We start from the raw sequence: 15,303 nt of genomic DNA on the forward strand, positions 1-15,303 counted from the left end.
TGTCTTTTCAGTCATTTCTATGATTTAAAAATGTTTGTGTATTTGCATTCTTTTTACATGTTTTTTTTATATTTGCAGTATATCATTTAAGAAATCTACTTTTTAAATCAGTTAATCAGCTCATGCTGTTTGTGATTTTAGCAAGACTTTTAATTTGGTTTGTCGACGTGTCGTCACCAGACTGCGCCGCGCTCCTGCGTCTGTGATGCGGCTGAAGGAAGGTTTGTGTTTGTTTACATTCTGAAAGCGTTTAAATCAACGCAGCTCGACCGATTTAGATTTTGTAACACGTTATGGTAAATTGGATTATTAGTAAGTATGTAACGCTGTAATTCTTTATCTAACATTACCGACGGTTTTCCACACATGAGCAACAGAAAAGATCTCGTTTCACTCTTTATATCGTCAGTGAGCTTCACAAGTTCAGTCACTGAACAGGAGAGAAATCGAGCTTGTTAAACAGCTGGACGATTGAGTCAAATGATTCCATGATCCGAATCTTTCGTATGTGATGACGACACTTTGAACAAACCACAATAACATCTGATTTTGAAATTCTTGGATTATGATAAAAACACTGGGTTTTGTTATCATTATTTAGATTTTATTTGTCACCTGTCATATTCACTAATGCAAATTTACTAGCCTGGAATGTTTTATAAACACCATTATTAAGGGACAATATAAAAATAAAAAAAAGCATTTAAACTGTATTCTTATTTGAAACCTTAATGATTCTTACGTTACTCAAGACCTTTACTCTCTTTGGCTAGACACATGCATATTTTGTCTTTTTATTTGTAATTTCTTTTCTGTATTCCCCTGGTCAACTTTCATCAATGGATTTGCATTGTTCTTTACGTGTACATAATAATCTTAATAATAAAAAAGACAAATAAGTCATGATAGAATCTACAAAAACGAACAAAACCTGACAGTAAACCTGTATTATTATAATATCTGTATATTTTTATGATTTACTTCAAATATAGTTAAACTAGTCAGCAAAACACCATGGCATCTTGTTTTAGATGTTGTGAAAGCTGTTTGTGTTTTTATGAAAGTTATGGTTAATGTAATATAATTCATTCATTCATTTTCCTGTCAGCTTAGTCCCTTTATTAATCCGGGGTCGCCACAGCGGAATGAACCGCCAACTTATCCAGCAAGTTTTTACACAGCGGATGCATTTCCAGCCGCAACCCATCTCTGGGAAGGTAATATAAATCAGTAAACCCAAATCTGTTCATATGCTTTCTATTTTATTAATGTGCATTTCTGGTGTTCATTGTATTGGATTTTGCTTTCCTCAGTGTAAATGATCCTGGCAGAGTGTCCAAACACAAAGAACAGCAGATTATTATAAAGATGGCGTTTGTTAAAGAGGAGAGTGAAGATGTGAAGATTGATGAAACATTCGCAGTCAAACATGAAGATCCTGAGGAACAAACAGGTTGGTTTTCACTCTCAGAGCTCCACTCAGTCATTTAACTACACAAATCAGTGAAACTGGTGGAAAGTTGAGCATTCTGATGTATCTGAGACCTCCATGTGTTCTGACATACACAAATTTCCTAAATATGGGATGATAAAGATGGCATTTCTGCCATCAATTAAAAAGGGGTATTACTAAGTAAAGCATATAGCAGACCGAAACCGCGTGATTCTGATCTTGGTTAACAGCAGCTGGCAATAAAGGGTTAGTTCACCCAAAAATGTAAATCTCCTGTTAATTTACTCACCCACAGGCACATTAAAGCAGATTCTGAGCTGAATCCGTGGTGGCTGAGCATTCATATAATGGCAGTGAATGCTGACGGGTTTTGTAGATTAAACAAACACATACGAACTAGTCCAATAGCCATGGCTCCTGATGACACCCTGAGGTTTTATGAAGAGAAACGATTGGTATAGAAAGTGAACATTATTACAATATTATAAGCTTTTATTTACAACCTGGTCACAGTTAAAACGACTGCTTCACAAAATGTAAATGACTGTATTGTTGCTTTAAAATGGGTGGTCATATTGATATTCACATCATTTAGTAGCACATTTTCTAGCCTGGTTTCTCGAATGTCTAATTCAGATCTATTTGGTATGTGTTTTTGGGCTTGATTCTGATTTTTATTTACCCTTAAAACACAATAACCATGCATAATCTGTTTTTAATGCAAGCATGTGCATCTTTCTTTGTTGCATATCATTATAGCACAGTTTGAGCTGAATAAAGTTATAATTAAAAGAATTAAGCACGAATGTCAGAGCATATCCAAATATTCCAACAGCCTCAAAATCACCTCAGAGCCCAGTCTAAACAAGGTCATTTTCACACATAAGGGTTGGAACTAGTCATTGTCTTCTTGGATCGCGTTTTAGACCAAAATCCTGTAAATACACCAAAGAGACAAAAGCTGACTAAAACAATTGCCGCCTTCTGTGCCTTTTCAAAAGGACGTGTCTTTTCTCTTCAGGCAGTGTCTGTTTTCTCATTCCGCAATGGGGAAATGAACCAAAGTCCCTTTAGGCAAGTCATTTCACTAGGCGACCATCTTTGAAACGCTGTATGCTCAGGCATTCTGTTTGAATGGGGACTATCGAATTCTCTAAAACTACTTTCCAAGGGTACGATTCGTTCATATTACGAATAACCAATAAGATTAAATAACAGCTGTATATTTAGTTTCATTTCTAATTTTTCGTATCACAAAATCTGCAGAAACTCACGTCTAGTCCAAGCCCCTCCCCTGGAGAATTTTCATTCTATATTCATTGCTGATTGGCTCTTGTACTAGAAGGTGGGCTTGATTCGCTATATAGCGATCGCTGATTGGTTCCTGTACTAGAAGGCGTGGCTTCATTCAGCATATTAACAGTTACACTTTTCCCCATTCAAAAGTATACGAGTGACATGTCTTGTGGATTTAATAGTCGTTGTCTGAACTTCCGACATGCACTAAGCGCAAACAAAACACCATTTGTACCATTGTACAATATTTGTACCGTCACAGTAATCGTCACTTACCATGGAGATGGAGGGATTTGCTCATGGAAATGTGTCTGATAATCTAATAATTCCTATCATTTGCAAATGTTTGAGAAATTAAAGTTACAGCCGGCCGCTCCTTGACTTGAATTGTTTTGTCTCTTCACTACATCACACTCGTGCTCCGATTCTTTCCTAAAAATCCAACCAGAGCACTCTTTTCAGCCGATGCCGAAACGACACCCTGGAGTCGAGCCAACGAGCGGCGACATGTGGAGCACACTAAAGACACTAGCCTGACCAATGGACTGTTAAAGCCCAAAGGCCGAACGTATGCTGGGTGTGTCCCGTCCAAAGACTAGAGCACCAGAGGGCTATTGTGGCTGAATGGTTTGAAAGTCAGAATTTAACCTGATCCTTTTGGTTATAAAGTCCTAATTAGAAGTAGATGCTGTAGTTTCAGCAAGGACATCAAATTCACAGTTACCTCCTGTTCCACCACATGCTAGAGCAGGGGTGTCCAAACTCAGTCCTGGAGGGCCGACGTCTGGCAGATTTTAGCTCCAACTTGCTTCAACATACCTGCAAGGATGTTTCTAGAAAGCCTAGTAAGAGCTTAATTAGCTAGCCCAGGTGTGTCTGATTGGGGTTGGAACTAAACTTTGCAGGAAACCTTCCCTCCAGGACCGAGTCTGGACATCCCTGTGCTAGAGGATTACCATACATGGCTGCCTCTAGAATGATGTATCTTTAAAACATTTTAAAGATTGTTTCCTGGACCAAGGCCGTATCCTGAGCTGATGCTGTGGTGGTCATGGACGAGAGGAGAGTGTGACAGACGAGTCTCCGTATTGATCCTGTGGGCCAGCTTGATTACCAGCCTGTAACCTGCTCACACCTGCAGTTCTCCACGATCGACATCCCGCGTTCTCCAGCCTCCGGTGCCTAGACTGCAGCTCCACACAGGAAGTTTGGCCAGGAGAAAAATGGTCGAGCCTACCTCCTCAAGTTTTTTTCCCTTCACTTCGTCCATTGGTGAAGTTTTTTTTCCTCGCCACTGTTGCCACTGGCTTGCTTGGATTGAGACTTGTGGAGCTGTGGATGGATGGATTTGCTCTTTAGTGTTTGGACTTTCAGCAGTGAACTGAACTTCAAACCTGAAATCTGGACTTTACTAGAACTTCTATGTTAAGCTGCTTTGACACAATCAACATTGTAAAAGTGCTATAGAATTAAAGATTAATTAGAATTTTATTAGAGCGAGAGAAAAGAGGGGAAGGATCTGCGAAGGACCTTGAGTTGGTAATTGAACTTGGTTTGCTGTGAGCACCTCATTGGTATGTGTTGATGCTCTCAACCACTAGTGCAGGGGTGGCCAACCCTGTTCCTGGAGAGCCACCTTCCTGCAGATTTCAGTTGCAACCCATATCAAACACACCTGCCTGTAATTATCACGTGGTGTTCAGGTCCTAATTAATTGGTTCAGGTGTGTTTGATATGGGTAGCAACTGAAATCTGCAGGACGGTGGCTCTCCAGGAACAGGGTTTGCCACCCCTGCACTAGGCTACTACCGCAGGCTACAAAGATGATGTCTTTGTGCATTTTAAAATGTTCATTTGTGTTTGATTTTTTCTCTTTAGATCTAACAAAGCTGAAAGAGGAGAGTCAAGAACTGGATAAGGTGGAAAAGGAAGATCATATAAGCGCAGAGGAGCATGAGCTCCTGACTGGAGGAAAATCTGAACAGGCTGAAAAGAAATCCTCAAGAAAAAGATGTAAGAAACTCATTTACAACAAGTCTTTCACCTGCCATCAGTGTGGGAAGAGTTTCACCCAGAAACAAGACATGAAAGTCCACATGAGAGTTCACACTGGAGAGAAGCCTTTCGCCTGCCAACAATGTGGACAGGGTTTTACCCAAAAAGGAAACCTCAGTGCCCACATGAGGGCTCACAATGGAGAGAAGCCGTTCACTTGCACCCAGTGCGGACAGGGATTTACACGTAAAGAAATCCTTAACGGACACATGAGAATTCACACCGGAGAGAAGCCTTTCACCTGCCAACAGTGTGGACAGAGCTTTACGCAAAGAGGAAACCTCATAGCCCACATGAGAGGTCACAACAAAGTAAAGCCTTTCTCTTGCGCCGAGTGTGGACAGGGCTTTACACAAAAAGGAAACCTCAAAGCCCACATGAGAGCTCACAGTGGAGAGAAGCCTTTCGACTGCAGTCTTTGTGGACAGAGTTTTGCGCGTAAAGAAATCCTCAACGCCCACTTAAGAGTTCACACCGGAGAGAAGCCTTACATTTGCACAAAGTGCGGACAGAGTTTCACTCAAAAAGGAAACCTGAATTCCCACATGAGACGCCACAACGGAGAGAAGCCTCACACGTGCAGTCAGTGTGGACAGAGCTTTACACGTAAAGAAGTCCTTACTTCCCACATGCGAATTCACACCGGTGAGAAGCCCTATACCTGCACTGAGTGTGGACGTAGTTTTGCACAAAAAGGGAATTACAATACCCACATGAGAGGTCACAGAGGAGAGAAGCCTCACACTTGCACTCAGTGTGGACGGGGTTTTACACGTAATGAAGTCCTCATCGCCCACATGAGAGTTCACACCGGAGAGAAGCCTTTCACATGCCAGCAGTGTGGACAGAGTTTTACACAAAGAGGGAACCTAGAAGGCCACATGAGAAGTCACGGTGCAGAGAAACCTTTCGTATGCACTCAGTGTGGACAGAGCTTTACTCAAAAGGGAAACCTGAATGCCCACATGAGAGCGCACAATGGAGACAAGCCGTTCACTTGTTCTGAATGTGGACAGAATTTTACACGTAAAGAAATACTTGCCTCCCACATGAGAATTCACACTGGAGAGAAGCCGTACACCTGCGCTCATTGTGGACAGAGATTTAGGCAAAGAGGAAACCTGACGGCCCATTTGAGAATACACAATGGCGACAAGCCCTTCGCTTGCACTCAATGTGAACAGAGTTTCACGCGTAAAGAAATACTCAATGCCCACATAAGAGTCCACACTGGAGAGAAACCTTTCACGTGCCAGCAGTGTGGACAGAGCTTTACACAAAAGGGAAATCTGAACTCCCACATGAGATGTCACAATGGCGATAAGCCGTTCGCTTGCTCTCACTGTGAACGAAGTTTTTCGCGCAAAGAAACACTTGATGGTCACACGAGAGTTCACACCGGAGAGAAGCCTTTCGTCTGCCAACAGTGTGGACAGAGCTTTAAACTACAAGGAAACCTTCGAGTCCACACGAGATGTCACAATGGAGAGAAGCCGTTCGCTTGCACTCAGTGTGAACGAAGTTTTTCGCGCAAAGAAACGCTCGATGGTCACATGAGCGTTCACACAGGAGAGAAGCCTTTCAGCTGTCAACAGTGTGGACAGAGCTTTAAACAGAAAAGAAGCCTTCGAGCCCATGTAAGAGATCACTCTGCAGAAAAGCCTTTCAGTTGCGAACTGTGTGAGAAGAGTTTCTCACAGAAAAAGTGTCTTGAGACTCACTTAAAAAGCCACACTGGCGACAAGCCATTCATATGCGGTCAATGTGGAAAGGGTTTGAAAAGTAAAGTAAACCTCTTCCAGCACATGAGGATTCACTCAGCTGATGACTGCGTTATATGTTATGAGTGTGGGATGAGTTTCAAAGACAGGATAGAACTTAAAAACCATGTAAACATTCACATCGGCCAGAAGCCGTTTATGTGCGTCAACTGCGGTAAAGCTTGCCTAAACAACTCAATCCTTGAAGTACACATGAGGGTTCACACCGGAGAGAAGCCTTTCACCTGTCAGCAGTGTGGAAAGTGTTTCACTCAGAAGCAAAACTTTAAAGTTCACTTGCGAGTTCACACTGGAGAGAAGCCTTTCGCATGTCTTCAGTGTGAGACGAGTTTCATGTATCAAAGAGACCTGAAACGTCATATGCAAACCCACTCTGGAACTCAATTGTAGCCTTCCCCAAAAGTTGCAAGATGTAGTTTCAGACAAATGTACTCTGGAGTAAAGCTGTTTTATTTTATAAGCATATTTAAAATGTTTCATCACAAACATTTTGTGATTACACTTGTAGAAAAGCCTGAAAAATCATGCAGATGTGGGACCCAGGCCTGGATTGGCTAATCGGGAGGACCGGGAGAATTCCCGGTGGGCTGGTCCGTTTTTTGGCCGCGAGGGCTGGTGTCCCTAGCTCAAGAATCTGTTGCTCTTAGCAGTCAAATTAATTAATTAATTTACTTGACCACAGTCTTCTTATTCATTATTTTACCGTAGCTCGGCTCTTTTGATCTATTTTCTCGCAGCCTCGTGAGCAAGATGCTGCCTGCAGGTTAATGATTATATAACTTAGATGGTCTAGCTGTTAGCACATTAGGTTATGGCGCCACCGACCCGGGTTTGATCCTCGTCTGAGTAATTTATTTTATTCATTTTTATTGTTAAGACATATAATACTGTTAGGGTTGTTGAACATTTTAAGTTCTAAAGCAGCTGTTTTCTCAAAAAAAAGACGTGATAGTGTAATTAGAAACTGAATTGGAAATGACCTTATTTTAATATAGTCAGTCGTGAACTGAGGTGGGTCGGTCTTAGGCTTGAATCTCCAGGGCTGAAAAGGAGTCCCACTCCGGCTCTGGTGGGACCATTGATTGTTTTGAAGCTGTTTAAATACAGGTATAACTTTGGAAGCTTTTTTGTTGAATATATTTCAATCTTTAAAGCAGTGAAATCTCTACTCAATCTTCTTTACATTACTACCAATGTCGTTGAGGAAGCAGGTTTCAGTTGGCGCATCTTAAGCCAGATTGATGGCATCTGGAACTGAAGTCAGCTCATGATTAGCATCGGTTAAATTTTAACTACAGCGCATCATTAAGGAGTGTTATTTGGGTCTACACACCATACCCTCTGCACTAGCACCAAGTTGTGGAGTAGTGATGGGAGTTTCAGATCATTTTACTGACTCGGACCTTTGAGTCTTGTTCATCGAGAAGAACAAATCTTTTTTTGATTTTGTTCATTATGCCAAAATGCCATTAATGTTACGAGTTGCTTCCAAATGCATCCAACTAGCCCAAAGGTTAATCACACTACATACAAGTCAAAACTAGAATGCTATAAGCAAGAGAAAATAATCATTCATTGTTTACCTGGTCTTTTGTCTATGGTTGTCTCTTTGCTCAGCTCACCTCTTCATGTCTTGAAATTTTGAGTGGTTCGTTCTTGTGACACTGACAGTCACATATAATCTTAACCAATGTACACAGTCCGCGCCGGAAGGACGTATGAATTAGTTCACTTTTAAGTTTTGAGTCATTCGTTCATCACGTGACAGGCTAGGCAGCATGTTGACTCGAGAGATGAACAGATCAAATCTTTATAATGTTTATAATGTTATAAATGTTTATGATTGGCTTCTGTCTTTCACATGATGAATGACTCAAAAGACTTAAAAAAAAAAAAAAAAAGAATGAAACCACCTGCACAACTGTGTGCGCGCGCAGATGAACGAATTACTCGCTGAGAGTACTCGCTGTTCCTGAGTCATATTGGAGATTCAAGAACGACCTATCAATATTGTAGAGCTTGGATGCTTGGAACTGGATTACGAGTTTGCATTAAGCCTGAGATTCTCAGCATAGTGGAGTGCCAGAACTTAAAGTTCCACTCCTATACACATTGCATTGGTCTGAGGGGCACCTTTAAAGGGTCACGAGAACCTAAAACACACTTTTTGATGTTGACAGACATATATATGATGCCTGTAGCCAGGGGGTTCCAACCACCCCCCACGGCCAAAAGGTCCTGAATTTGTCCTTTTAATTATTTTATGTAATTTATTATTATATATTTATTATATAATTAATATATTTATATTCAATATATATTGTAATAAAGTGTAATTTTAAATAACTCTGGCCAGTGATTTGAATCCCATAGAGCCTCAATGTGACGCAAGTCACATGACATAACCCACTGAGTGGTACATTTGAATCTTTGATGCGACATCCATACTGAGTAACGCTGTGGGTCGAGAAGAGCAAGAAGGCAATAAAAGGCAGGCAGCGGTGTCATCATCGCAAAATATTGAACATATGTTCAAAATGACTGCCAAACAGGGTAAGGCTAACGTTACTTCCTAACAGATGAAAATCTGCCCCTATCCATGAGGTTCTAGGCTAACTGGCCGCATTAGCCAGGGTCAATATTTATTGACTTGTTCAGTACATGACCTCCCTTTCCCTTTATTTGACATTATTATTGTTTAAATAACTGTCCGACGAAGGCTTTAATGGCAAGCGGAGTCGTCAGCCATCAGATGTCACTTCACAGCAAAAGGCGCTAATCCCATCACGTCTGTGTTTTTGAGGCTGTTTGCTCACTTCAGAAGGTGATCTGGGATGCATTCCAGATGAAACTGGACAGGTCTACTTATTTTTTAGACAAAATAATATAAATAAAATAAATGATGACTTGCCCTGCGCCTGAAACACCTGTAGCCACGCTTTACAGCCAAAAGTCTGTTAAAAACATGTTTACTAAAAGCTTAAAACCTGTTCTAACTTTTCAGGCCAGTAGCCAGGGGGGTTCATGGGGTTCAGAGGACCCCCTCACTGACAAAGGTCCAGAATTTGTCCCATGCATGAGCTCATTTGTCGTCTTTTGACCGCTGCCATCATAAATAATGAAATAATCCATCCAAAAAGGCTTTAAGACCAAACAGAATCCTCTGTCAGCTGTTGCTTCGGTGGGGCTATAATCTGATGTAGGAGAAGTCTTCTTTCACTACTGTATTGTTTTTAAACAGAGAAAACATTTTACAGGGAACTTTATTCTAAATATTGGACCTTATTTCTAAAATAAAAATAAACAATAAAAAGGTGTGAAGCACCAGAAGCGGACCAAATTAAGAATGCATTATTATTATTATTATTCATTCATTCATTTTATTGTCGGCTTAGTCCCTTTATTAATCCGGGGTGGCCACAGCGGAATGAACCTCCAACTTGTCCAGCACATGTTTTATGCAGAGGATGCCCTTCCAGCTGCAACCCATCTCTGGGAAACATCCACACACACACTCATACACTACGGTCAATTTAGCCTACCCAATTCACCTGTACCGCATGTGTTTGGACTGTGGGGGAAACCGGAGCACCCGGAGGAAACCCACGCCAACACGGGGAGAACATGCAAACTCCACATAGAAACACCAACTGACCCAGCCGAGGCTCAAACCAGCGACCTTCTTGTAAGGAGAAAGCGCTACCCTTTGCACCACCATGCTGCCCCATAGAAAATACTGTGTTTATATTTTAAAGATGCACCACAATGAGATTTTGGTGCGGTTCTCTTCTGGTTTGTGACACTTCAAATTGTGTCTCAATCATAGTGTAGAGCACTGATTTTGAACATGACAGATTTGACATGCAGCAAGTATAAAATAACATGAGTTTTCTGGAAATGCCTTTAGGCTGGCTAATTGACATCCACAGTAGCTGTGCATATGCTCAAATATCCTTCACGTCATAGTTTCAGATAAATCTGTTAATTGACATTTGTACTATTATTGGGAAATTAAAAATTCCATACGAGTTATTCTCTTAGAAAATGAAGAGATGTAAAATACCCTAAAACAAAATCTCAAGCAATACAGTTCAACTGCAGTCTTGTAATTGTTTTTATTTATGTAGGTGCATGTTCTGGTTACATTTATTTTAGGCCACTGAGCATATAGCCACATTTGATTAATATCAAGTGCTTTTAAATCACATTCCAGCGCCTCACCCTCACTAATCAAATACAAATTATATTAAATCAATAATGTCCAAGAAACTCCATGTGAGCATTCTGCAGGTGATGTTTTATATACAACTGTGTGCATAATTCATTGCTATCTAACATGTTCTTAAGCATACTGGCTAACAGGATGGTCTCTCCATGCTGGCAGATGGGACAGCTCCTGTTCTGTGTTGGGCTGGATGGGCCAACCCCACGCTTTGAAGAATGGAGACAAGTTGTGGTTGACCACCTTGGAGAAGGTCTTGGCATATAGATTCATCTTGCCTGCGTTGTCCTTTGGGACATCTTTCATATCATGGTAGAGAGAAAATACTTTCTTGAAGGCATCCCAGCCGAATTTCTCCTGAAGCTGGAAATAAATTGAATCAGTAATTTGACACAGATGACAGAAAATAAGTGAGTACTTTAAACTCTTAATAAAATTAAAAAGAATACACAATACTGTTAAAACTTTGAGAATCTCTTTGTACCTGCATGTAAGTCTCGAGTGCTGTGGCCTTAGTCCAGTTTTTTAAATCCTTTCCACCACTGAAATACTTCTTGATACAAGCCTGCCGGCTTTCTAGAGTCATGCATGGATGAGCTTTAGCCCTATTCACACCCAGCACTTTCTCATGGACGTACACTGACCACAGGTTGCAGGTGCACTCAGTGGTGTGTGGAGGAAACTCCCAAACCTTACGCTGCTGGTTATGGCCCAACTCGTGAAGTGGTCCCCAGAAATCATGTTTATGGGCTTCCTTCACATTTAGTAGTTGTGAAGCAGAACTGGAGAGCATCATTATGGGATATCCAGAATGCATGAAGCCTAAGGTGAGAAAATAAGCAACCGTTACATTACCAGGTCAGTGTGTGTTAAATGTGGTTAAACTAAATGACATGACTGAATTTGTAATAGTGATGTTTTATTCACTGACCAGCAGAGATCTGAACATCTCCAACAAATCGCTCCTTGCGGGGGAATTTGGCTGGAGTTGCTGCCAAGTCACTTACGCTTCTCATTATGGCATCCCAAAGTTTAGCCACCTCATCAGGGCGCTCCAGATTCCGAATAAAATCTGAGGGCAAGGTCATGACGAGGTTTTCAAACTCAAGTTCTGCCCAGGGAGCAGGTCTCTGACGAATCTTGCCCACCCAGTCAGCTACACTGGTCTCTCCTGAGGAACACAGGGATTTAGCATTGAAAGGTTTCACCATGCTGTACATTTGTTAAACTCATTGAGTCACAAAATTAATTCAGAATTCTTACCAGACTTGAAGTATGGAGCCTGTACTGCGGTCTGCACAACAATTTCCACCCCATCCACTTTGCTTTTAGGAGGTGCTACGAAGTAGATGAGTCCTCCCCACAGATTACAGACCTGGACCTTTTCTGAGTCCAAGGGGAATCGCTCATGGACCACAGGAGCTCGCTTCAGAATCTTTAATCTACCAATGTCATCTGTCTGACAACCAAGCTGTACCTGCAAAGAGTGTCTGCTCATGTAAATAACTCTAAGCTGAATAAGCATTAAGGTTGTGTCTAACAAAATAAGTGTGCATGAAGAACTATTTCACAGAATGAATATACTTTATAGATTACCTGCCATTTTTTTTCAATGATCTCTGGAGGTATTGTGATGTATGTCTTCATTCCAGGAGAAAGATATAAGCCAGTGCTGATCCATTCTTCACAACCTGTAACAAGTAATTGCATTTAGATTGCACAAACATAGAGTTTTTTCACATTCTCCATATTTGATATGACAGTGCAGAGGGAGAGGGGAAAGAGCAGAGAGAGTGGAAAGATTAGCAAAGGACCTCGAGCCAGGATTCAAACTCAGGTCACCATAACCACCTCAGTACCGGAGCAATTTTAGTACCTGCAGTGTTGGCAGTGATCCGAACTCTTGCATTAGACACAGTGGGCAAATTGGGTGTGTCCTTGATGATGTATGAAATAAGGTCATCAGGATCAGGTGTCACTTTGTAGACCTCCTTACCAATGTGGAGCATCATGTGGTCTTTGGGACTTTCCACAGGACAGGTACTACTCACTTGTGGAAAACCTGGCATCTTCACTATGTCAGTAAGAAGAGCTAACACTGAAGTGTAAGCGGCACTATCATAACAGCGCATGCGAAGGTAACTGGCACAATCGTTGCCCAGCTGCTTCAGGTAGTCCTGTTCTTGATCAGTCAGTTTTTGCCCTAATTTGACATGTTCAGCAAATCGCTGCAGCATTCTCCAAAAGTGGTACCCCTCTTCACTACTATGCTCTACTTCTGGAGCTTTATATAACCCTCCCCTCAAGGTATTTTCCAATAGGCTCAATCCCATCTTGTTAAGAATGCGGTTTCCTGGGTTGTCAGTCATCACATTGGAGCCTCGGTGGGTCTGGGCCCAATTCCAAGCATGACCCCCAATCAAAAGTCCTCCTCCTTCTGCAACAAATTCTTGGATCTCTGCACAGTGGGCATCACTGTAGGAAGTGCAGACGTAGACGCTAAGGTCATCTCTGAAACCAGTCAGCTTACAATCTAAGCCAGATTTGGCCAGTACCTCATGGGCTGCTTTAAGCCTTGGTAAGATCCCAACAACACCCTGGCGACCCTCATCAAGCCACTTGATGGCATTGATCATGAAAGTGGACATAGTTTTCTTGCTCAGGTAGCATTCATGGGATACCAGAATTACTCGACCTAGCCCATAATAGGCACCAGCAACAAATGGTTTTCCATCTGGAGTGAGAGCGATGGGAAATGCCAATGGTCCGTGCACCAACACCTCAGATGCTACAGCATTACCTCGAGTGTCAAACTCGGACACATCTTCCAGCAAGAACTCTAGATCCTTTTTAAAGTTATTGGGTTTTCTGAAAAGAAACAATTACATGCAATTGGTCAGATATTGGTTTGTTAAAATGAGAACATTTAAAGTATGTCTGCTGAACTTACGACCAAGCTCGCCAACTAGAAGGGATATTTTCAGGAACAGGAAAGGTGCCGACTTCTCCGGTCTGCTCTGTAAAGTAAATCCCTGCAACACTGCAGACCTTGTTACCTGGAAAGTTCCTCAAAATGTTTTCTTGTGGGTGTCCAGAAGACCAATGCCAGGCTTGTCCAGCAATGATTAAACCACCCCCAGCTTTGAGAAAAGCTACCAGATCCTTTGCACATGTCTCAACACTGTAAGCATCTGTGATATATACAGATAAGTCATTCCGAAAGTCTCCTAGCTCTGTCTTGATATTGCAGTGGTTCAAGTTTTCAGCTACTGCATGTAAACGACTCTGAATCCCTACAACCCCGGCATCTCGGGTATCTGGCCTGAGCCATGTCAAGGCTTTCATTATCAGGCCAGGAAAGCGTCTTAAGTAATTTTCATGTCCCAACACCACCACACGTCCCTGACCATAATGAGATGCAGCCATCAGTACCTGACCACATGGATTAATGAAAAGGGGAAAAGAATGTTCACCTATTAGTATTAGATTACAGGGGACTGGATTCCCTTCAAAATTAAGCTCTTGCAGTCCAGACATTAGAGTGTGGTAGTCCTGTTCATGAGCCATGATGTATTAGTTGATTTCAGTAAGTCAATTCCAAACAAACTCTGTTGGATTAGTCAGATTACAGGATCTAACAACTGAGCTGGTTTGACCAGAGTTTGTGTATGCAGTGAATATGAGACCAGTAGATTTTCAGTCCTACACAAAACAGGAAAGAAAAAAGTTGCATATATTCAGAAATAATTTGATCATGTAATTCACAATTTAAGTTACAAGACTGACATTTTTGTAATGTAAAAAAAAAAAAACGTTAAGAGATCAATATCAATAGTGGATAAGATTAAACTTTTTTACAATTTCAACGTTATATTTAAATAAAATGAAAAAATGAAGAATGAAGAGACACGCACAGTCAAATCTGTAAGGCTTTGTTCACTGCAAAAAATAAGCATCTAAACACCAGAATTAAAAGAATTATTTAAGAAGATACAGTCAAGTAAAAAAGTCTCTAAAAATACACAGCTGAAGTGTAGTTCAGAGTAATTCAAATGTCACTGCTGAAAGCCAAAACAATGAAGACTTGACAGCAGTTACAATGCTAAACTAATACTTGTTGCTTCTCAAAATAAAAAATAAGTATGATGCTGCGCTGCGAAAAGGGATCTGATTTTTTTTGACAAAAAAGTTATCAATCTTGCTTTAACAATAAAAAAGAAAATCAGTGACCTGATTTAAGGCATGTAAGTGTGTGTATGTGTGTGTTTAAGACTTTACATGAGCTGCAATGACCTGTTACCGTTAAAGTATTACCAGCCTCAGACATGGAAGTATGAGAGTATAACTGTACAAAAAAAGTTGAGATAAACTAAGGTTACGGTTATATCTGCATGCATTCTGAAGCTTTCTTTTATGACTAAAACAGCAAGAGGAAAACTTTTAATTAATAACTATTAACAATATTCCTTTGCAGGTTGTGTTTTTGTACATGTAGT

At 41.1% G+C, this 15,303-nt stretch overlaps 2 protein-coding genes across 8 annotated transcripts; one reads left to right on the top strand and one right to left on the bottom strand.

Moving 5' to 3' along the window:
• Positions 1-175: 175 nt before the first annotated feature.
• Positions 176-14,773, top strand: LOC141377981 (uncharacterized). 7 transcript variants are annotated; one of them, XM_073924268.1, is made up of 8 exons: positions 176-221; positions 1,109-1,217; positions 1,314-1,453; positions 3,753-4,323; positions 4,628-6,441; positions 10,970-11,217; positions 11,457-11,634; positions 11,745-14,773. In XM_073924268.1, exons 5-6 carry the CDS (start codon positions 4,834-4,836, stop codon positions 11,072-11,074), a joined length of 1,713 nt encoding a protein of 570 aa, XP_073780369.1. In that variant the 5' UTR covers positions 176-221; positions 1,109-1,217; positions 1,314-1,453; positions 3,753-4,323; positions 4,628-4,833; the 3' UTR covers positions 11,075-11,217; positions 11,457-11,634; positions 11,745-14,773. The 7 variants fall into 7 exon arrangements, with proteins under 7 accessions (XP_073780369.1, XP_073780368.1, XP_073780367.1 ...); XM_073924267.1 differs by lacking the exon at positions 3,753-4,323 and having other exon boundaries at positions 10,948-11,217; XM_073924266.1 differs by lacking the exon at positions 3,753-4,323.
• On the bottom strand, positions 12,646-14,374 carry si:ch211-210b2.4. The gene is made up of 2 exons (XM_073924283.1): positions 13,758-14,374; positions 12,646-13,675 (listed from the first exon to the last, which is right to left on the bottom strand). The coding sequence occupies exons 1-2, from the start codon at positions 14,372-14,374 to the stop codon at positions 12,646-12,648; spliced, it is 1,647 nt and encodes a 548-aa protein (XP_073780384.1).
• Positions 14,774-15,303: the final 530 nt, after the last annotated feature.

This window comes from Danio rerio, chromosome 15 (assembly GCF_049306965.1).
Source record: "Danio rerio strain Tuebingen ecotype United States chromosome 15, GRCz12tu, whole genome shotgun sequence".
NCBI classification, from domain to species: domain Eukaryota; kingdom Metazoa; phylum Chordata; class Actinopteri; order Cypriniformes; family Danionidae; genus Danio; species Danio rerio.

Excerpts from the sequence above, each read along its gene's own strand:
- si:ch211-210b2.4 (XM_073924283.1), bottom strand. The coding sequence starts at position 14,374 with ATGGCTCATGAACAGGACTACCACACTCTAATGTCTGGACTGCAAGAG. Across the intron at positions 13,676-13,757 it reads TCTAGTTGGCGAGCTTGGTC|AAAACCCAATAACTTTAAAA; the intron begins GTAAGTTCAGCA and ends GTTTCTTTTCAG.
- LOC141377981 (XM_073924263.1), top strand. The coding sequence starts at position 1,369 with ATGGCGTTTGTTAAAGAGGAGAGTGAAGATGTGAAGATTGATGAAACA. Across the intron at positions 1,454-4,627 it reads AGATCCTGAGGAACAAACAG|ATCTAACAAAGCTGAAAGAG; the intron begins GTTGGTTTTCAC and ends TTTTCTCTTTAG.